Below are 14043 nucleotides of genomic sequence, written 5' to 3' on the forward strand. Positions count from 1 at the left end.
ATTCCCTGATAGGAGACGATAGGATGCGCTCGTGATTAGTTTTCTAATAATTAAATGCGTTCGTGATTAGTTATCTAATAGGATGCAGTCATGATTAGTTTCCCAATAATTAGATGCGTCCGTGATTAATTTTCTAATAGGATGGCTCGTAATTATTTTCCTAATAATAGGATGCACGCGTGATTTTTTTTCCTAATGATAGGATGGGTTTGTGATTAGTTTCCTAATAATTAGATGTGACCGTGATTAGTTTCTTAATAGGACGTGTTCGTGATTATAGTTTCCTAATTGACCAGGCATGAACTTTCATATTTTCCTCCACGGTGGAGTACGATCAGTCAATGTAAATTGCTAAGTGCACATAGAGAACAGATTCGGTTAAGGCTAGCCGTTAGATTAAGTTTAGTGGGACTAATCATGCGGTGGAAATGTATCCGTATACGTTTTGTGAGGTGCACTTAGAGAAGATAATGTTTGCTTTTTTATAAGTAGTATAGATATAGATGAAACATTTTTTGCTTTGACGCAGAATTTGCGGTTGTCGTCCAGCGGTAGAACGACAAACGAGCATCGTGGGTCGCCGGCCCACGACGATGGTGGGCGCATGGGTCGGGTCTTCGGGCTTTCGAGGCTATCCAAGTCAGCTGGACGACTGGAAACCCAGCCAGCCTTTTGCAGTTTTGCTATGCCTGTCTCCTCCTATGTCGCTGCTGCGCCGAAACAGATCCAGAGAGAGGTGAGGGGGATGAGCTCGAGCTCGAGCTCTGTGGAGGGAGGAGATGGCCGGGAAGAGGAACCGCTCCAGCGGAGGAGAAGAGGTCGACGACGAGAGGAACCGCCCGGGGGAGGAGAAGAGCTCGAAGAAGAGGGGAACGCTTCCTCGCATGGTATGTATGGTTTTATTTCTGGTCAGTACTTTGTGTAGATCTAAATAGCAATACGCACTAGGCTGTGTTGATATTTGTCTAAAAATTATGCTTATTATTGGAGATTGTTTTGTTTATGTGTTGGAGTGTGCAGTGTCTGAAAAATGTACTGTTACGTGTTTAATTTTTTGCTTAGTTATTTATTCGATTGTAGTAATAACTAATACTGAAGTATTATTATAACTTAATGCACGGCACCTTAGCTAATACTGTAAAAAATTAATGGGATCGATCTCGCTGGATTAAGCCATGTTTGCCTCTAACCAATCCGTAGATGCAGACATCAGATAAGTGAATGATTGGCTGACATTTAGCTTCTCTCAAACTCTATAGACCCTTCATGTGTTCGTTTAATTCTAAAGTTGTAAAAGGGTGCTGAATTCATCCATGTTCCATTGCATCTATCTGGTTCGGAGAGGCCAAACATCTCGCCAAATCCTTCATGTTGCCCTAGCTTGTTTGTTCAATCCTAAAATTTTAATGGGGTTGATATCACTGATTTCAGCCATGTTGCCTTGCCTCTAACCTATTGGGAGAGGCCGAACATCTGGTAAGCGAATGATTGGCCGACATGATCCTTCGCAATATGTTGTCAATATCAAGCAGTAATCGATATCAAATGGAAGTTGTTGCCGTCAGAAGCACTAGAGACCAGGTATCTTGGCCTGACCATGCAATGCTCGGTAAAATCTTCAGGTCGCATTAGTGCAACCCACTGAGAAGAAATTCGTGTTAGGAGACGGGCATAGCAAAGAAGCGGTGTTGGCACGAGCACTCAGAGGGATTTCCGTCTTGTGTACCAGAGGCAAACAATACTACTCCCTCCGTTCCTAAATATTTGTCTTTTTAGAGATTTCAAATGGACTACCACATACGGATGTATATAGACGTATTTTAGAGTGTAGATTCAGTCATTTTGCTCCGTATGTAGTCACTTGTTGAAATCTCTAGAAAGACAAATATTTAGAAACAGAGGGAGTAGATGACTAAGGCAAAGCTAGTATTCGATGTCACCGTGGAGGAGACGGCCGTTCACCGAGTGATGCGGCAGTTTGGCAGACACCAAGTGCTTCCTCCCCCACCAAGACATCCCATTCAACCTCACATTCACAAGTATTCCCTCCATTCCAAATTACTCGTCGCAGAAATGGATGTATCTAGAATTAAAATACATCTAGATACATCCATACCCGCGACAAGTAATTCGGAACGGAGGAAGTATGTGCATATCTAATTTGGCAACTAAATTTACTACAGTATCATATATTTACCCCGCCAGCAGATCCTATTCAACCTCACATCCAGAACTGCATGCATATATTTTTGTTGGAAGCTAAGCTTATTGTCATATGTTTTTCTCACTTATATTAAAAAAAACATCATTTGTAGGTACGGCGGCAAGGGTGGAAATAAGACGGCACATAATTGGGAAACAAAATTGAGACCATTCGTTGAGCAGTGGAGAACAGCAAGCTTGGTTCACTGGCACGAGGAGGCGCTCTTCGACCGAGCTGCGCATGAGGCTCACCTACGGTGGTACCGGCCACAGATGAGATTGCGCTGCATACCAAGAGCTGACCCTGAGGACATGGAGACGGCTCACACTTCGGCTTCGGAGACGTACTAGAGTTCTTCAGTGACCAGCGTCATAGATCACTCGGTAAGCAATATGGTTACATCATTTATTCAGTTCATATTTCGGAACCATAAGAAGTGACCGATTTCTAACTGTTAGGGAATTTGCAGGCCCAGTTGATGCTGGAGGCTCAAGAGGAGACTGCCGTGATAATTAACCGAGTGACCATGGGGATCGAAATGACTCCGTCCGAGAATCTAGCAGCGTGGCAGCGTACTTAGAGCAAGCTGCGGAGGATCTTCGAGACTTTGAGGCATAGGGTGCATCTGACACCCTGTCTAGTCGCGAAGCACACACTCCCCCATGCCCCTCACACCGTGCTAGGCCGATGTTCCAGCCAACGGTCCGCCTGCTGCCTCCACCTTCCCCTATGCAGTCCGGTGGCTCCTCCTGGTACCACCAACCTCACCCCCCTCCTGCTCAACTCTCAGTGATGGTGACAACAGGTATATATCAGTGCTAATATACTAATTACTGTTTTAGTGATCGTGATGTTGTAACTATGGTTTTCCTATGAAACCTGCATGACTCATATGCATGCTCTTTGCGGGTTCACCAGATACTCCACCACCGCCGGCCTCACAGGTCACCCTGGCCATGCCACCTCCGGCGCAATCCCATACCCGCAAGAGACATCGCCATCCTACTCGTAGTCGTAGAAGTGCTGCGCAGGGTTGTGGACAGCGAGGACAGGAGGACGAAACAGGTGCTTAGGACGAACAGACAGTTAGTGGTGTCCCACTATGTGATTTGACTTTCTTGACTTCATTATATCCATATATGTAGCACTATTCAACTTTGTGGTAAAAAGCACATATTCCTTTTAATAAAACTATAAAGACACATATTCAACTCTGCAGACATTATAGTAGCATGATGCATCCTTAGGCAGACTCCTTTGAGAAACAATACAATACTTCAAATAAACAGCAGAGCGATTCCTTTCGGATTTTTCTCTGATAAATGGCAAATATTATTACATTACCAGAAGTTCAAGAGAGAAATGAAAAATATCTTCAAAACAATTAACTTTGTTTAAACACACAAGGCATACTGCGGATATGCAGTGCCTTCAGCTCATTCAGTTTGTTCACTCTAGAAAACTTCATCTGCTTTAAATTTCGCCATCCCAAAGGTCCTCCAAGGTTTTGTAAACGCTTAGAGGGTGAACCGCAAATTCCCCTTTCATCAACCTTGCCTGCATTTTTCAAGTCAAACCAGATATCAGATGTGAATAATGAGAGTGTAAGGACTGGAGCTATCCAATGATATATTGCCGAGAAAAGAATGGTCTTGATCTTTGAAGTATTGTCGATTTTCAAGTTATGTTAGATAACAGAAGGAACAAGCGTTAAGACTTCAGACATGCCTGTTTGATTTCGGAGAACTTTGCCATTAAATCTTCAGGAATGGACCACTCAAATATGTCAAAGTTCTCCTTAATCCTTGCTTCATTGGTGCTTTTTGGAAGTACACTCTGACCCATTTGAAGACACCAGCGTAAGGCAACCTGAGCAGGCGTTTTCTGCAACTTCTCAGCAACAGAGATGACAATAGGATTGCTAAGGACGATAGCCCCACTGACCCCAGGTAGAGATGATCCAGGCGAACCTAATGGCGAAAATGCCTGCAAGTGACAGTTTATTTCAACACATGGAAGCGGCGCAGTACCGATTATCAACAAACCAAGATAGCAGCTTACAAAACTGAAAGAAATGCTACAGCATTAGACATATCAAGCTTACAGAAAGATGAACACCCCTCGAATGGCATAGTTTTTGGAGCTTGTCTTGCTGCCAAATCAGATGACATTCAACCTGGTTGACTGCTGGAGGAACACGTGCAATGGCAAGCAAATCCTCAATCTTCTTGCAAGAGAAGCTACTCACACCAATTGCTCGAGCTTTGCCAGAGTCGTATAGCTTCTCCATCGCTTCCCATGTAGCAGGAATATCAGGTGGGAGAATGTTTTCATGGCTCGGCGTAGTCCCTTTCTTTATACGGATTGGAGCATGAATCTGCAAAATAAGGTCATTTCAACAACCAAACGAGGTAATAAGTGGTGTGCAGTTAAAGCAGTTATGTTGTGCACAGTTATTAATGTACTCAGTTTAACACATTTGTATTTACAATTTTCTTTCATATATTCTCAAAAACAGATCAGTCTTGACTATATAATTTAGTGTCAGTTATTATCGTGAAAATCGAACTGTCTTCTCACATTTTTATTTTATTTTGCAATTAGAACTGTCTATGTAAGAGCTATGACTGCACAAATTAGAACCCCAATATGATAATCCTAGTGTGTTTTCCATTTTTGCTGTGCAACTAACACCTAACGACCATCCCTAAAAAAATACCGAAGGACTGTACACAAACATAATTAGCCCTGGACAAGAATATTGCCAAGCCATGCAGAGGTAATAAGAATTTGGATCAAGAAGAGGTTTTTGCTCCTTACCTTCTGGTATTCAATTAGCTATTGGTATATCTTAGTACATAAGTGTGAAAAGGAATAACTGAATGTACTATCAAGCATAGGAATTTACGAGGAACAGATCTAAGAAGTCAAGCTGCAAATCTTTAAGAGTAGTGTCAATTGCCTCTGGAACATCTTCAGGTGCATGATCACCAGACCTGCAAAATTAAGAATATTCCTGACAGGATGGAAATTATTTCACATGTTCCCTTAATTGAGGTTGGGGAATGAATCCTAACCATAGCTTAGAGGTGATAAACAAATCTTCACGCTTAACCACACCATCCTCAAATAGTTTCTTCAAAGCGAAACCAACCTACACAAATAATATTTCATATTAGTAGAAATGTTTCCAAACCAAAATAATAATATTGAAACACTAGAAGGCTTCTTGGAATGTGTACTTGCTACTTCCAGTTTCATTGATCTACTTGCACACACCCCTAAAAAAATACTACCTTGCACACCCTTTTTGTCATCGCATTGTTGTGTATGATTCTAAATTTCAGAGCTGAAGTATTTCCTTCTCACTTATCAATTATCATCAATACATTTCCGCAATATTGTTTTGAGAAAAAAAATATGCATTGAATTTTGGCATAATAACTGTATGCACATAATATATCAAAATTAAAAAACATACACCAACATTGTTTTGCGGAGCACTCCAATTTAAGTATTTAACCTGTTATTACACAAAAAAGAAAAGAAAAAAGGTTGCAGCATGCGCATTGAGCTATTGAAGGGACAAACATGTGATGTAACGGTCACGCTATGGTGCATGTAATTACTAATACCTGTTTCTCGTTGCGGTACACTGGAGCACAATCAATATGCCGATATCCAGCCTGCCGGAAAAGCATGGAACTTTTAGAAGGGAAAAAATAAGGGATAGAGATTGATATATATCTCAGGGCTCCGGAGCAGAAGCATGTGGAAAATTCAAAAGTCAACTTGAGGTAACTGAATGAACAGAGATTTCTACACAGGTCGCCAATTTTATCCACCATTAAAAAATCACCCTAATGGAGCTAACTTGATCCACAATTAAAACCTCATCCTAATGGATTCTACAGGCCCCAGGTAACACAAAGCTGAACCTAGCTTGATGGGGTGAGCACTTAATATCCAAGACCATCAAGAAGGGATTAAAGCGACAGGAAAAGACCTTGACAGCAGCGTAGATGGCGTCGCCGACAACATCAGGCTCTATCTGCCATGTGCCGAGGCCGACCGATGGCATCCTTGCGCCGGTGTTGAGGACGAAGGACCTGGCCATCTTTGCTCTTTGGGGCAAGATAGACGAGAGAGAGACTGTCAAAGAAGATGGGTACGGTGGGTTTGGGGTTGCTGCTGGGGTTATCTATTCGCTTTGCAATAAACTAGACATATCAATGTAACAGAGTGATCGACACACACATAATGTATGTCATCAGTGACAGGACTGTAAAGAGCTGATTGGACTGAGTACACTTTTCTAGAAGATGGGTCCTCTTCGCTGTTGTGGACAAGAATTTGACCAAAAGTGGATCGGTGCGGAACAAACGGTCATTAGCCAAATTAGGGACTGCAGCATATAGGCACAACTACGTACATCACAGGAATTTGATGGATGTAGCACGGCACAACACGGGGAGCAGCATCAACTCCTTGTGAAGGAACGGAAACTTTGTGCAGAATCTCTGCAGAATGATTTAACGGCGTTATCTGAAATGGACACGCCTCTTTTGGTTGTGCTTAGGACGGACAGACGGTTAGCACTATTCAACTTTGTGATAAAAAAGCACACCATACTTGTCTAGAAAGAATAACTAAAGGCACACACACACTATAGTAGCATGACAAAACCGAAATCAGATTTCTTTGAGAAACAGCACAAGACTTCAAATGAACAGCAGATCGGTTCCTTTCGGAAACTTCTCAGATCAGTGGCACAGATTATTAGTTTATCAGATGTTTTCAAGAAAGAAATGAAAAATATCTGTAAAGTAGTAACTAATTAACTTCATTCAACACACATGGCATACTGCATATATGCAGTGCCTTTCACTTGCTCATTCATTCACTCTCGAGAAGTTCATGTGCTTTGAATTTCTCCATCCCAAAGATCCTCCAAGGTTTTGTAAACGCTTAGAGGGTGGACTGCAAATTCTGCTTTCAGCAACCTTTCCTGCATTTTTCAGATCAAACCAGATGTCAGATGTGAAGAATGAAAGGGTAAGCACTCTGATGCTATCGGATGCTATATTGCCGGAAAAATAATGGTCTTGATCTCTGAAGGATTGCCTATTTCCATGTCCATATCGAGTTAGATAGCAGAAGTAACAAAAATGGACGAGAAGTCAATGCCATGAGACATGGGAAGAAACATGTGTTGAGGCTTCAAACATGCCTGTTTGATTTCGGAGAACTTGGCCATCAAATCTTCGGGAATGGACCAATCAAATATGTCATAGTTCTCCTTAATCATTGCTTCATCGATGCTTTTTGGAAGTACACTCTGGCCCATTTGAAGACCCCAGCGTAAGGCGACCTGTGCAGGCGTTTTCTGCAACTTCTCGGCAACAGAGATGACAATAGGATTGCTAAGGACACTAGTCCCACTGACCACAGATAGAGGTGATCCAGGTGAACCTAATGGTGAATATGCCTGCAACAACACAAGTGGCAGGTTATGACAGCATATGGGAGTAGCAGTACAGATTGTCAAAAAACCGAGTGTAGGGGCAGCTTTACAAGACTGAAAGAAATGCTACAGCATTAGAGATGACATATCAAAGCTTACAGAAAGATGAACACCCCTCGACTGGCATAGTTTGCGGAGCTTGTCTTGCTGCCAAATCGGATGACACTCAACCTGGTTGACCGCTGGAGGCACGCGTGCGACGGCAAGCAAGTCCTCCATCTTCTTGCAAGCAAAGTTACTCACACCAATTGCTCGAGCTTTGCCAGAGTCATATAGCTTCTCCATCGCTCCCCATGTAGCAGTGATATCCGGTGGAAGCAAATTTTCAGGGCTCAGTGTAGTTCCTTTTTTGATGCGGACTGGACCATGAATCTGTAAAGTAAGGTAATTTCAACAACCAAATCAGATAATAGGTAGCGTACACTTAAGGGACAGTTTTGTTGTGCTCACTGTTAAAAAAAAGTCAGCTATTAGTATAGAATGGGGACTGCTGCCAATTTATGCAAGAACTATGGCATAGATATCCAATCTGGTAATTCTAGTATGATTTCTTCTTTTGGATTGCAACTAATATGTAGTGACTATAGGCTAGCACTGTATAAGAATAGGGCCAAGCCATACGGAAAAAATTGGGAACTCATGATATTGTTTGCTCCTTCCATTTCAATGTTCAGTTAATTATAGGCACATCTACATATATACCAGTTAATTAAACGGATAATTGAGTTTAATACCAAGGATAGGAATTTACGAGGAACAAATCTAAGAAGCCAAGGTGCAAATCTTTAAGAGTAGTGTCAATTGCCTCCGGCACATCTTCAGGTGCATGATCACCAAACCTGGATAATTCAGAGGCAAGACGGGAATTATTTCACATGTTCCTTTAACCGAGGCTGGGAAATGAAGCCTAACCATAGCTTAGAGGTGACAAACAAGTCTTCACGCTCAATCACACCATCCTCAAACAATTTCTTTAAAGCCAAGCCAACCTACACAAGTAATTAATACTTCGATTTAGTTAGAAATATTTCCAAATCAAAATAATAACATCTGAACTCTAGAAGGCTTCTTGAAATGTGTGCTTGTTATTTCCACTTTCATTGATACTCCCTCCGGTCCTTTTTAGTCCGCATATAATTTTGTCCAAAGTCAAAGTATGTCTATTTTGACCAAATTTATAAAAATACGTATCAACATTCACAATGCCAAATCAACATTACTAGATTCATTACGAAATGTAGTTTCATAGTATATATATTTGGTATTGTAGATGTTGATATTTTTTAATATAAATTTGGTCAAACTTTGTAAAGTTTGACTTGACGCAAATCTAATACGCAGAGTAAAAAGGACCGGAGGGAGCATATACTACTTTGCACACCCTTTTTGCCATCTCATTGTTTGTCCCTGCTTCTAAATTTCAGAGCTGAAGTATTTCCTTCTCACTTGTCCCTTTTAAAAGCATGCTCTTCATGTCATAGAATTCAAATATTTAGACCAACATGATATTCATGTGGGATTAAACAATCATGGACTAGTGAAACATACACGAACCATTGTTCTGCTGACTAATCAGTCCAAATGAAGTATTTAACCCGTTACACAAAAAAAAGAGAAGAAACGGGTTGCAGCATGCACATTGAGCTATTGAAGGGACATACATGCGACCGAATACTGTGGTGCAAGTATAATTACTAATACCTGTTTTTGTTGTTGTTGAGAGAACTAATTAATATACCTGTTTCTGATTGTGGTATGCTGGAGCACAATCGATATGCCGATATCCAGCCTGCCAGAAAAGCATGAAGCTTTCAGAAAGGAAAACAAGGGAAATATATCTGATATTATCTCAGAACTTCATAACACAAGCACGTGTTTGTTGAAGTGAGCAGGTAATACCCAAAGATTCACAAAACCATCAAGGATGATTAAAGCGACAGGAAATGACCTTGACAGCAGCGTAGATGGCGTCGCCGACAACATCAGGCTCTATCTGCCATGTGCCGAGGCCGATCGGTGGGATCCTTGCACCGGTGTTCAGGATGAAGGACCCGGCCATCTTTGGAGCAAGGCAGGAGAGGAAGACTATGGAAGATGATGGGTACGGTGGGCCTGGGTTTGGTTGTGGGGGTATACCTATTCGTTCTACAGCAACTACACATATATTGTATGCGACCCAGTGACCTGCTCACACTCCATTATCAGTGATAGTATATATAAGATTATAAAGGGTGACTGACCGACCGACCGACGGATGATTTTATTTCCCTCTATTTGTTTTTTCCATTCACTGAAGCGTAGGGAGGGAGGGAGAACGTGAGTTGACTTGCCACGTTTGACCTGTCAATGTAAATAAAATGCAGAGCTATACGGGGAGCCAGTGGCCATATAATCACCAAATATCGTATTTATTGACAGCATTCTTTAGTACAATTACAAAAGTAAAACCTGCTGAGACAAGTACAGTGATCACCAGTACATTTTACTTCATATTCAAGATCAATTTTGAAAAGTTATATGATAGAGCTAAGTCGCCTTTTTGTTTAACAAGCGCTCATAATGAAGGGTTTCTCTCCTAATGGTAAGGGGTAGTGTAGCCATCAAGGTCAATGATGACATTGATTACTACTTCTAGACAAAGAAGGGCCTCCGACAGGGGGACATTTTGCGTAATACTGTGGCGGATATTCTTGCAATCCTTGTTGAGCGTGCCAAGGCAAGGAATTAACTTTATTTAACACACAACCCTATCAAAAAAAAAACTTTATTTAACACACAAGGCATACTGCGGACATGCAGTGCCTTCACTACCTTCTTCAGTTTGTTCACTACAGAAGAAGTTCATGTCCTTTAAATTTCGCCATCCCAAAGGTCCTCCAAGGTTTTGTAAACGCTTAGAGGGTGAACTGCGAATTCTGCTTTCAGCAACCTTTCCTGCATTTTTTGCAGATCAAACCAGATATCAGATGCGAAGAATGAAAGGGCAAGCACTTTGAGCTATCGAATGATATATTGCCGATTCCATGTGCATATGGTTAGATAGTGGAAGTAACAAACATGGACGACAAGTCAATGACATGCGACATCGGAAGAAACATGTGTTGAGACTTGAGACATGCCTGCTTGATACCGGAGAGCTCCGCCATCAAATCTTTGGGAATGGACCAATCAAATATGTCAAAGTTCTCCTTAATCCTTGCTTCATTGGTGCTTTTTGGAAGTATACTCTGACCCATTTGAAGACCCCAGCGAAAGGCAACCTGCGCAGGCGTTTTCTGCAACTTCTCGGCGACAGAGATGACAATAGGGTTGCTAAGGACACTAATGATCCCAGGTAGAGGTGATCCAGGTGAACCTAATGGCGAAAATGCCTGCAACAACACCAGTGGCAGTTTTTCACAACATATGGGAGTGGTGCAGTACCGATTATCAGCAAACGGAGGTAGCAGAAGCTTACGAAACTGAAAGAAAATGCTACAGCACTGGAGATGACTTATCGAACTTACAGAAAGATGAACGCCCCTCGAATGGCATAGTTTACGGAGCTTGTCTTGCTGCCAAATCAGATGACACTCAACCTGGTTGACTGCTGGAGGCACGCGTGCGACGGCAAGCAAATCCTCCATCTTCTTGCTAGAAAAGTTACTCACACCAATTGCTCGAGCTTTGCCAGAGTCGTATAGCTTCTCCATCGCTCCCCATGTAGCAGGAATATCAGGTGGGAGAAAGGTTTCAAGGCTCGGCGTTGTTCCTTTCTTGATGCGGATTGGACCGTGAATCTGTAAATAAGGTCATTTCTGTTAGAAATTTAGGGTTTGCGGTCTACCCCTAATTCCTCTGCGCTTATCCGTGGTGCCGCTCACAATTCGCATATCTGAGACTAGGGGGTAGGGACCTTCTTATACTGCCTTTCCAAAGAGTCCATCTCTTATACAGATAAGATTCCTAGTCTTTCCAACTAGTTTTCCGGATAGAGTCCAGATCAAATTACCAACCACGATCAAATTTGTCTGTTAACGGATTCTACCCGTTGTGTCCCTGGAGCACGCGCTTGTGAGCAACGCGCCATAACAGTGTAAATTCCTCTAATTACGTAGATCAACATTAGGGCTGTAATCTAACTGTACGATCTAGCTCCTTCCACAGTGTATCCGGGTAGTCTTTCCAATATAAATAGTATATTGTATTCCACTGATAATCGACCAGTTTCCTTAAGCATATATTGCTTAAGTACATTCCAACAAGTAACAACTCCATGCTAAACATGTAAAGCAATTCCATGTATAAATACATGTATAATTCCGTACGAGGTATTCCGAATATTAACAATTCTAAGTAATTTGAATATAGTTGCAGGACACATAATTCCAACAATTTCAACAACCAGACGAGGTAATAGGTTGCGTGCAATTAAAGCAGTTCTATTGTGCACAGTTGTTCATCTACTCAGTTCAGCAGAGCTGTATTTGCAGGTTTCTTTCATATATTCTCAAATACAGAACAACCTTGAAAATATGTTTAGTGTCAGTTATTATAATGAAATTATAATTATCACCAATTTATACAGGACAAAGAAATTCTCTATGATAATCCTAGTGTGTTTTCCATTTTTGTTCTGCAACTAATACCAAATGACCATCCCTAAAAAATACCTAATGAACATCCCTATGAAAATACCTAAGGACCATACACAAACATAATTATCTCTGGACAAGAATATTGCCAGCCCATGTAGAAATAGTATCAAGAAGAGGTTTTTGCTCCTTACCTTTTGGTATTCAGTTAGTTATAGGTATATCTCAGTACATAACTGTAAACAAACGAATAACTGAATATACTACCAAGCATAGAAATTTACGAGGAATAAGTCTAAGAAGTCAAGCTGCAAATCCTTAAGAGTAGTGCCAATTGCCTCTGGCACATCTTCAGGTGCATGATCACCAGACCTGCAAAATTAAGAATATTCTGACAAGATGGAAATTATTTCACATGTTCTCCTAACTGAAGCTGGGAAATGAATCCTAACCATAGCTTAGATGTGATAAACAAATCTTCACGCCTAACCACGCCGTCCTCAAATAATTTCTTCAAAGCCAAGCCAACCTACACAGGCAATACTTCATATTAGTAGAAATATTCCCAAATCAAAATAATACTATTGCAACTCCAGGAGGCTTCTTGATATGTGTACATGTTTTTCAGTTTCATTGATCTACTACCTTGCACACCCCTTTTGCCATCTCATGTTTGTGTCTGATTCTAAATTTCAGAACTGCACTGAAGTGTTTCCTTCTCACTTATCAGTTATCATCAACATATTTTCCCAGTATTGTTTTGAGAAAAAAAATATGCGTTGAATTTCGGCACAGAAACTATATGCACATAATATATCAAAATTAAATGCTTTTTATATCATAAAATTCACATTTAGACCAATGTAATATTCATGTGGGATCAACCAATCATGGACTAGTTAAACACACACTAGTATTGTTTTGCTGAGAGTACTAATCAGTCCAATTCAAGTATTTAACGCGTTACTCGAAAAAGAAAAGAAAAATATTGCAAGTAATCACTAATACCTGTTTCTCATTGCGGTACACCGGAGCACAATCAATATGCCGATATCCAGCCTGCCGGAAAAGCATGGAACTTTTAGAAGGGAAAATAAGGGAAAGAGTTATATCTCAGGGCTTCAGAACACATGCGTGCGCAAAATTCAGAAGTTAAGTTGAGTTCACTGAATGAACACAGATTTCCACTTAGGATACAATTCGATCCACAGTTAAAACTCATCCTAAGGATTCTATAGGCCCTACCCTACCTTGATGAAATGAGCAGGTAATTCGAGCTCACCTCCACATACAGATATATCTTGGATTCACAAAACCATCAAGAAGGAATTAAAGGGACAGGAAAAGACCTTGACAGCGGCGTAGATGGCGTCGCCGACAACATCAGGCTCTATCTGCCATGTGCCGAGGCCAATCAATGGGATCCTTGCGCCAGTGTTCAGGACGAAGGACCCGGCCATGTTTGGAGCAAGAGGCTAGAAGAGAAAGACTATGGAAGAAGGGTACGGTGGGCTTGGGGTTGGTGGTGGGTGTATATCTATTCATTCTGCAGCAACTACACCTAATGTAGGCCATCTTTGGAGCAAGGTAGAGGAGAAAGACTATCAAAGAAGATGGGTACGGTGGGCTTGGGGCTGCTAGTGGAGGTATCTATTTGTTCTGCGGCAACTACACATAATGTATGAGACAGAGTGACCGACACACTCCACTATCACTTTATCAGTGATATAAGATTGTTAAAG

The 14043-nt window shown here is 41.3% G+C and overlaps 3 protein-coding genes and 2 long non-coding RNA genes across 7 annotated transcripts; 2 read left to right on the forward strand and 3 right to left on the reverse strand.

The window, feature by feature from the left end:
- Nucleotides 1-656: 656 nt before the first annotated feature.
- On the forward strand, nucleotides 657-10499 carry LOC125520516. Of its 3 annotated transcripts, none has more exons than XR_007288698.1 (5): nucleotides 657-887; nucleotides 2316-2586; nucleotides 2673-3008; nucleotides 3122-3288; nucleotides 9613-10499. It is a non-coding gene; the product is annotated as an uncharacterized LOC125520516 (long non-coding RNA). The 3 variants fall into 3 exon arrangements; XR_007288699.1 differs by having other exon boundaries at nucleotides 9620-10499; XR_007288696.1 differs by lacking the exon at nucleotides 9613-10499 and having other exon boundaries at nucleotides 3122-3437.
- Nucleotides 3480-6348, reverse strand: LOC125520482 (NADPH-dependent aldo-keto reductase, chloroplastic-like). The gene is made up of 7 exons (XM_048685430.1): nucleotides 6210-6348; nucleotides 5839-5889; nucleotides 5281-5357; nucleotides 5112-5199; nucleotides 4308-4580; nucleotides 3932-4189; nucleotides 3480-3760 (listed from the first exon to the last, which is right to left on the reverse strand). Exons 1-7 carry the CDS (start codon nucleotides 6318-6320, stop codon nucleotides 3677-3679), a joined length of 942 nt encoding a protein of 313 aa, XP_048541387.1. The 5' UTR covers nucleotides 6321-6348; the 3' UTR covers nucleotides 3480-3676.
- LOC125520529 lies at nucleotides 4514-6552 on the forward strand. Its single transcript, XR_007288703.1, has 2 exons — nucleotides 4514-6000; nucleotides 6118-6552. It is a non-coding gene; the product is annotated as an uncharacterized LOC125520529 (long non-coding RNA).
- Nucleotides 6881-9885, reverse strand: LOC125520474 (NADPH-dependent aldo-keto reductase, chloroplastic-like). The gene is made up of 7 exons (XM_048685417.1): nucleotides 9676-9885; nucleotides 9466-9516; nucleotides 8640-8716; nucleotides 8479-8566; nucleotides 7827-8099; nucleotides 7434-7691; nucleotides 6881-7211 (listed from the first exon to the last, which is right to left on the reverse strand). The coding sequence occupies exons 1-7, from the start codon at nucleotides 9784-9786 to the stop codon at nucleotides 7119-7121; spliced, it is 951 nt and encodes a 316-aa protein (XP_048541374.1). The 5' UTR covers nucleotides 9787-9885; the 3' UTR covers nucleotides 6881-7118.
- LOC125520491 (NADPH-dependent aldo-keto reductase, chloroplastic-like) lies at nucleotides 10391-13911 on the reverse strand. The gene is made up of 7 exons (XM_048685440.1): nucleotides 13651-13911; nucleotides 13310-13360; nucleotides 12754-12830; nucleotides 12586-12673; nucleotides 11234-11506; nucleotides 10847-11098; nucleotides 10391-10661 (listed from the first exon to the last, which is right to left on the reverse strand). Exons 1-7 carry the CDS (start codon nucleotides 13759-13761, stop codon nucleotides 10578-10580), a joined length of 936 nt encoding a protein of 311 aa, XP_048541397.1. The 5' UTR covers nucleotides 13762-13911; the 3' UTR covers nucleotides 10391-10577.
- Between the last annotated feature and the right edge of the window lie 132 nt (nucleotides 13912-14043).

Source organism: Triticum urartu, chromosome 1 (genome assembly GCF_003073215.2).
Source record: "Triticum urartu cultivar G1812 chromosome 1, Tu2.1, whole genome shotgun sequence".
NCBI classification, from domain to species: Eukaryota; Viridiplantae; Streptophyta; class Magnoliopsida; order Poales; family Poaceae; genus Triticum; species Triticum urartu.

Bases quoted from the DNA above. Each gene is read 5' to 3' on its own strand.
- LOC125520474 (XM_048685417.1), bottom strand. From the start codon at position 9,786: ATGGCCGGGTCCTTCATCCTGAACACCGGTGCAAGGATCCCACCGATC. The intron at 9,517-9,675 runs GTCATTTCCTGT...CTTTTCTGGCAG, and splicing joins CCATCTACGCTGCTGTCAAG to GCTGGATATCGGCATATCGA. The intron at 7,692-7,826 runs GTAAGCTTTGAT...GTGTTGTTGCAG, and splicing joins CGAGGGGTGTTCATCTTTCT to GCATATTCACCATTAGGTTC.
- LOC125520482 (XM_048685430.1), bottom strand. From the start codon at position 6,320: ATGGCCAGGTCCTTCGTCCTCAACACCGGCGCAAGGATGCCATCGGTC. The intron at 4,581-5,111 runs GTAAATTCCTAT...CTTATTTTGCAG, and splicing joins ACTTCTTAGATCTGTTCCTC to ATTCATGCTCCAATCCGTAT. The intron at 3,761-3,931 runs GCATGTCTGAAG...TGAAAAATGCAG, and splicing joins AGTTCTCCGAAATCAAACAG to GCAAGGTTGATGAAAGGGGA.
- LOC125520491 (XM_048685440.1), bottom strand. From the start codon at position 13,761: ATGGCCGGGTCCTTCGTCCTGAACACTGGCGCAAGGATCCCATTGATT. The intron at 12,674-12,753 runs GTTAGGATTCAT...TTAATTTTGCAG, and splicing joins TTTATCACATCTAAGCTATG to GTCTGGTGATCATGCACCTG. The intron at 11,099-11,233 runs GTAAGTTCGATA...GTGTTGTTGCAG, and splicing joins CGAGGGGCGTTCATCTTTCT to GCATTTTCGCCATTAGGTTC.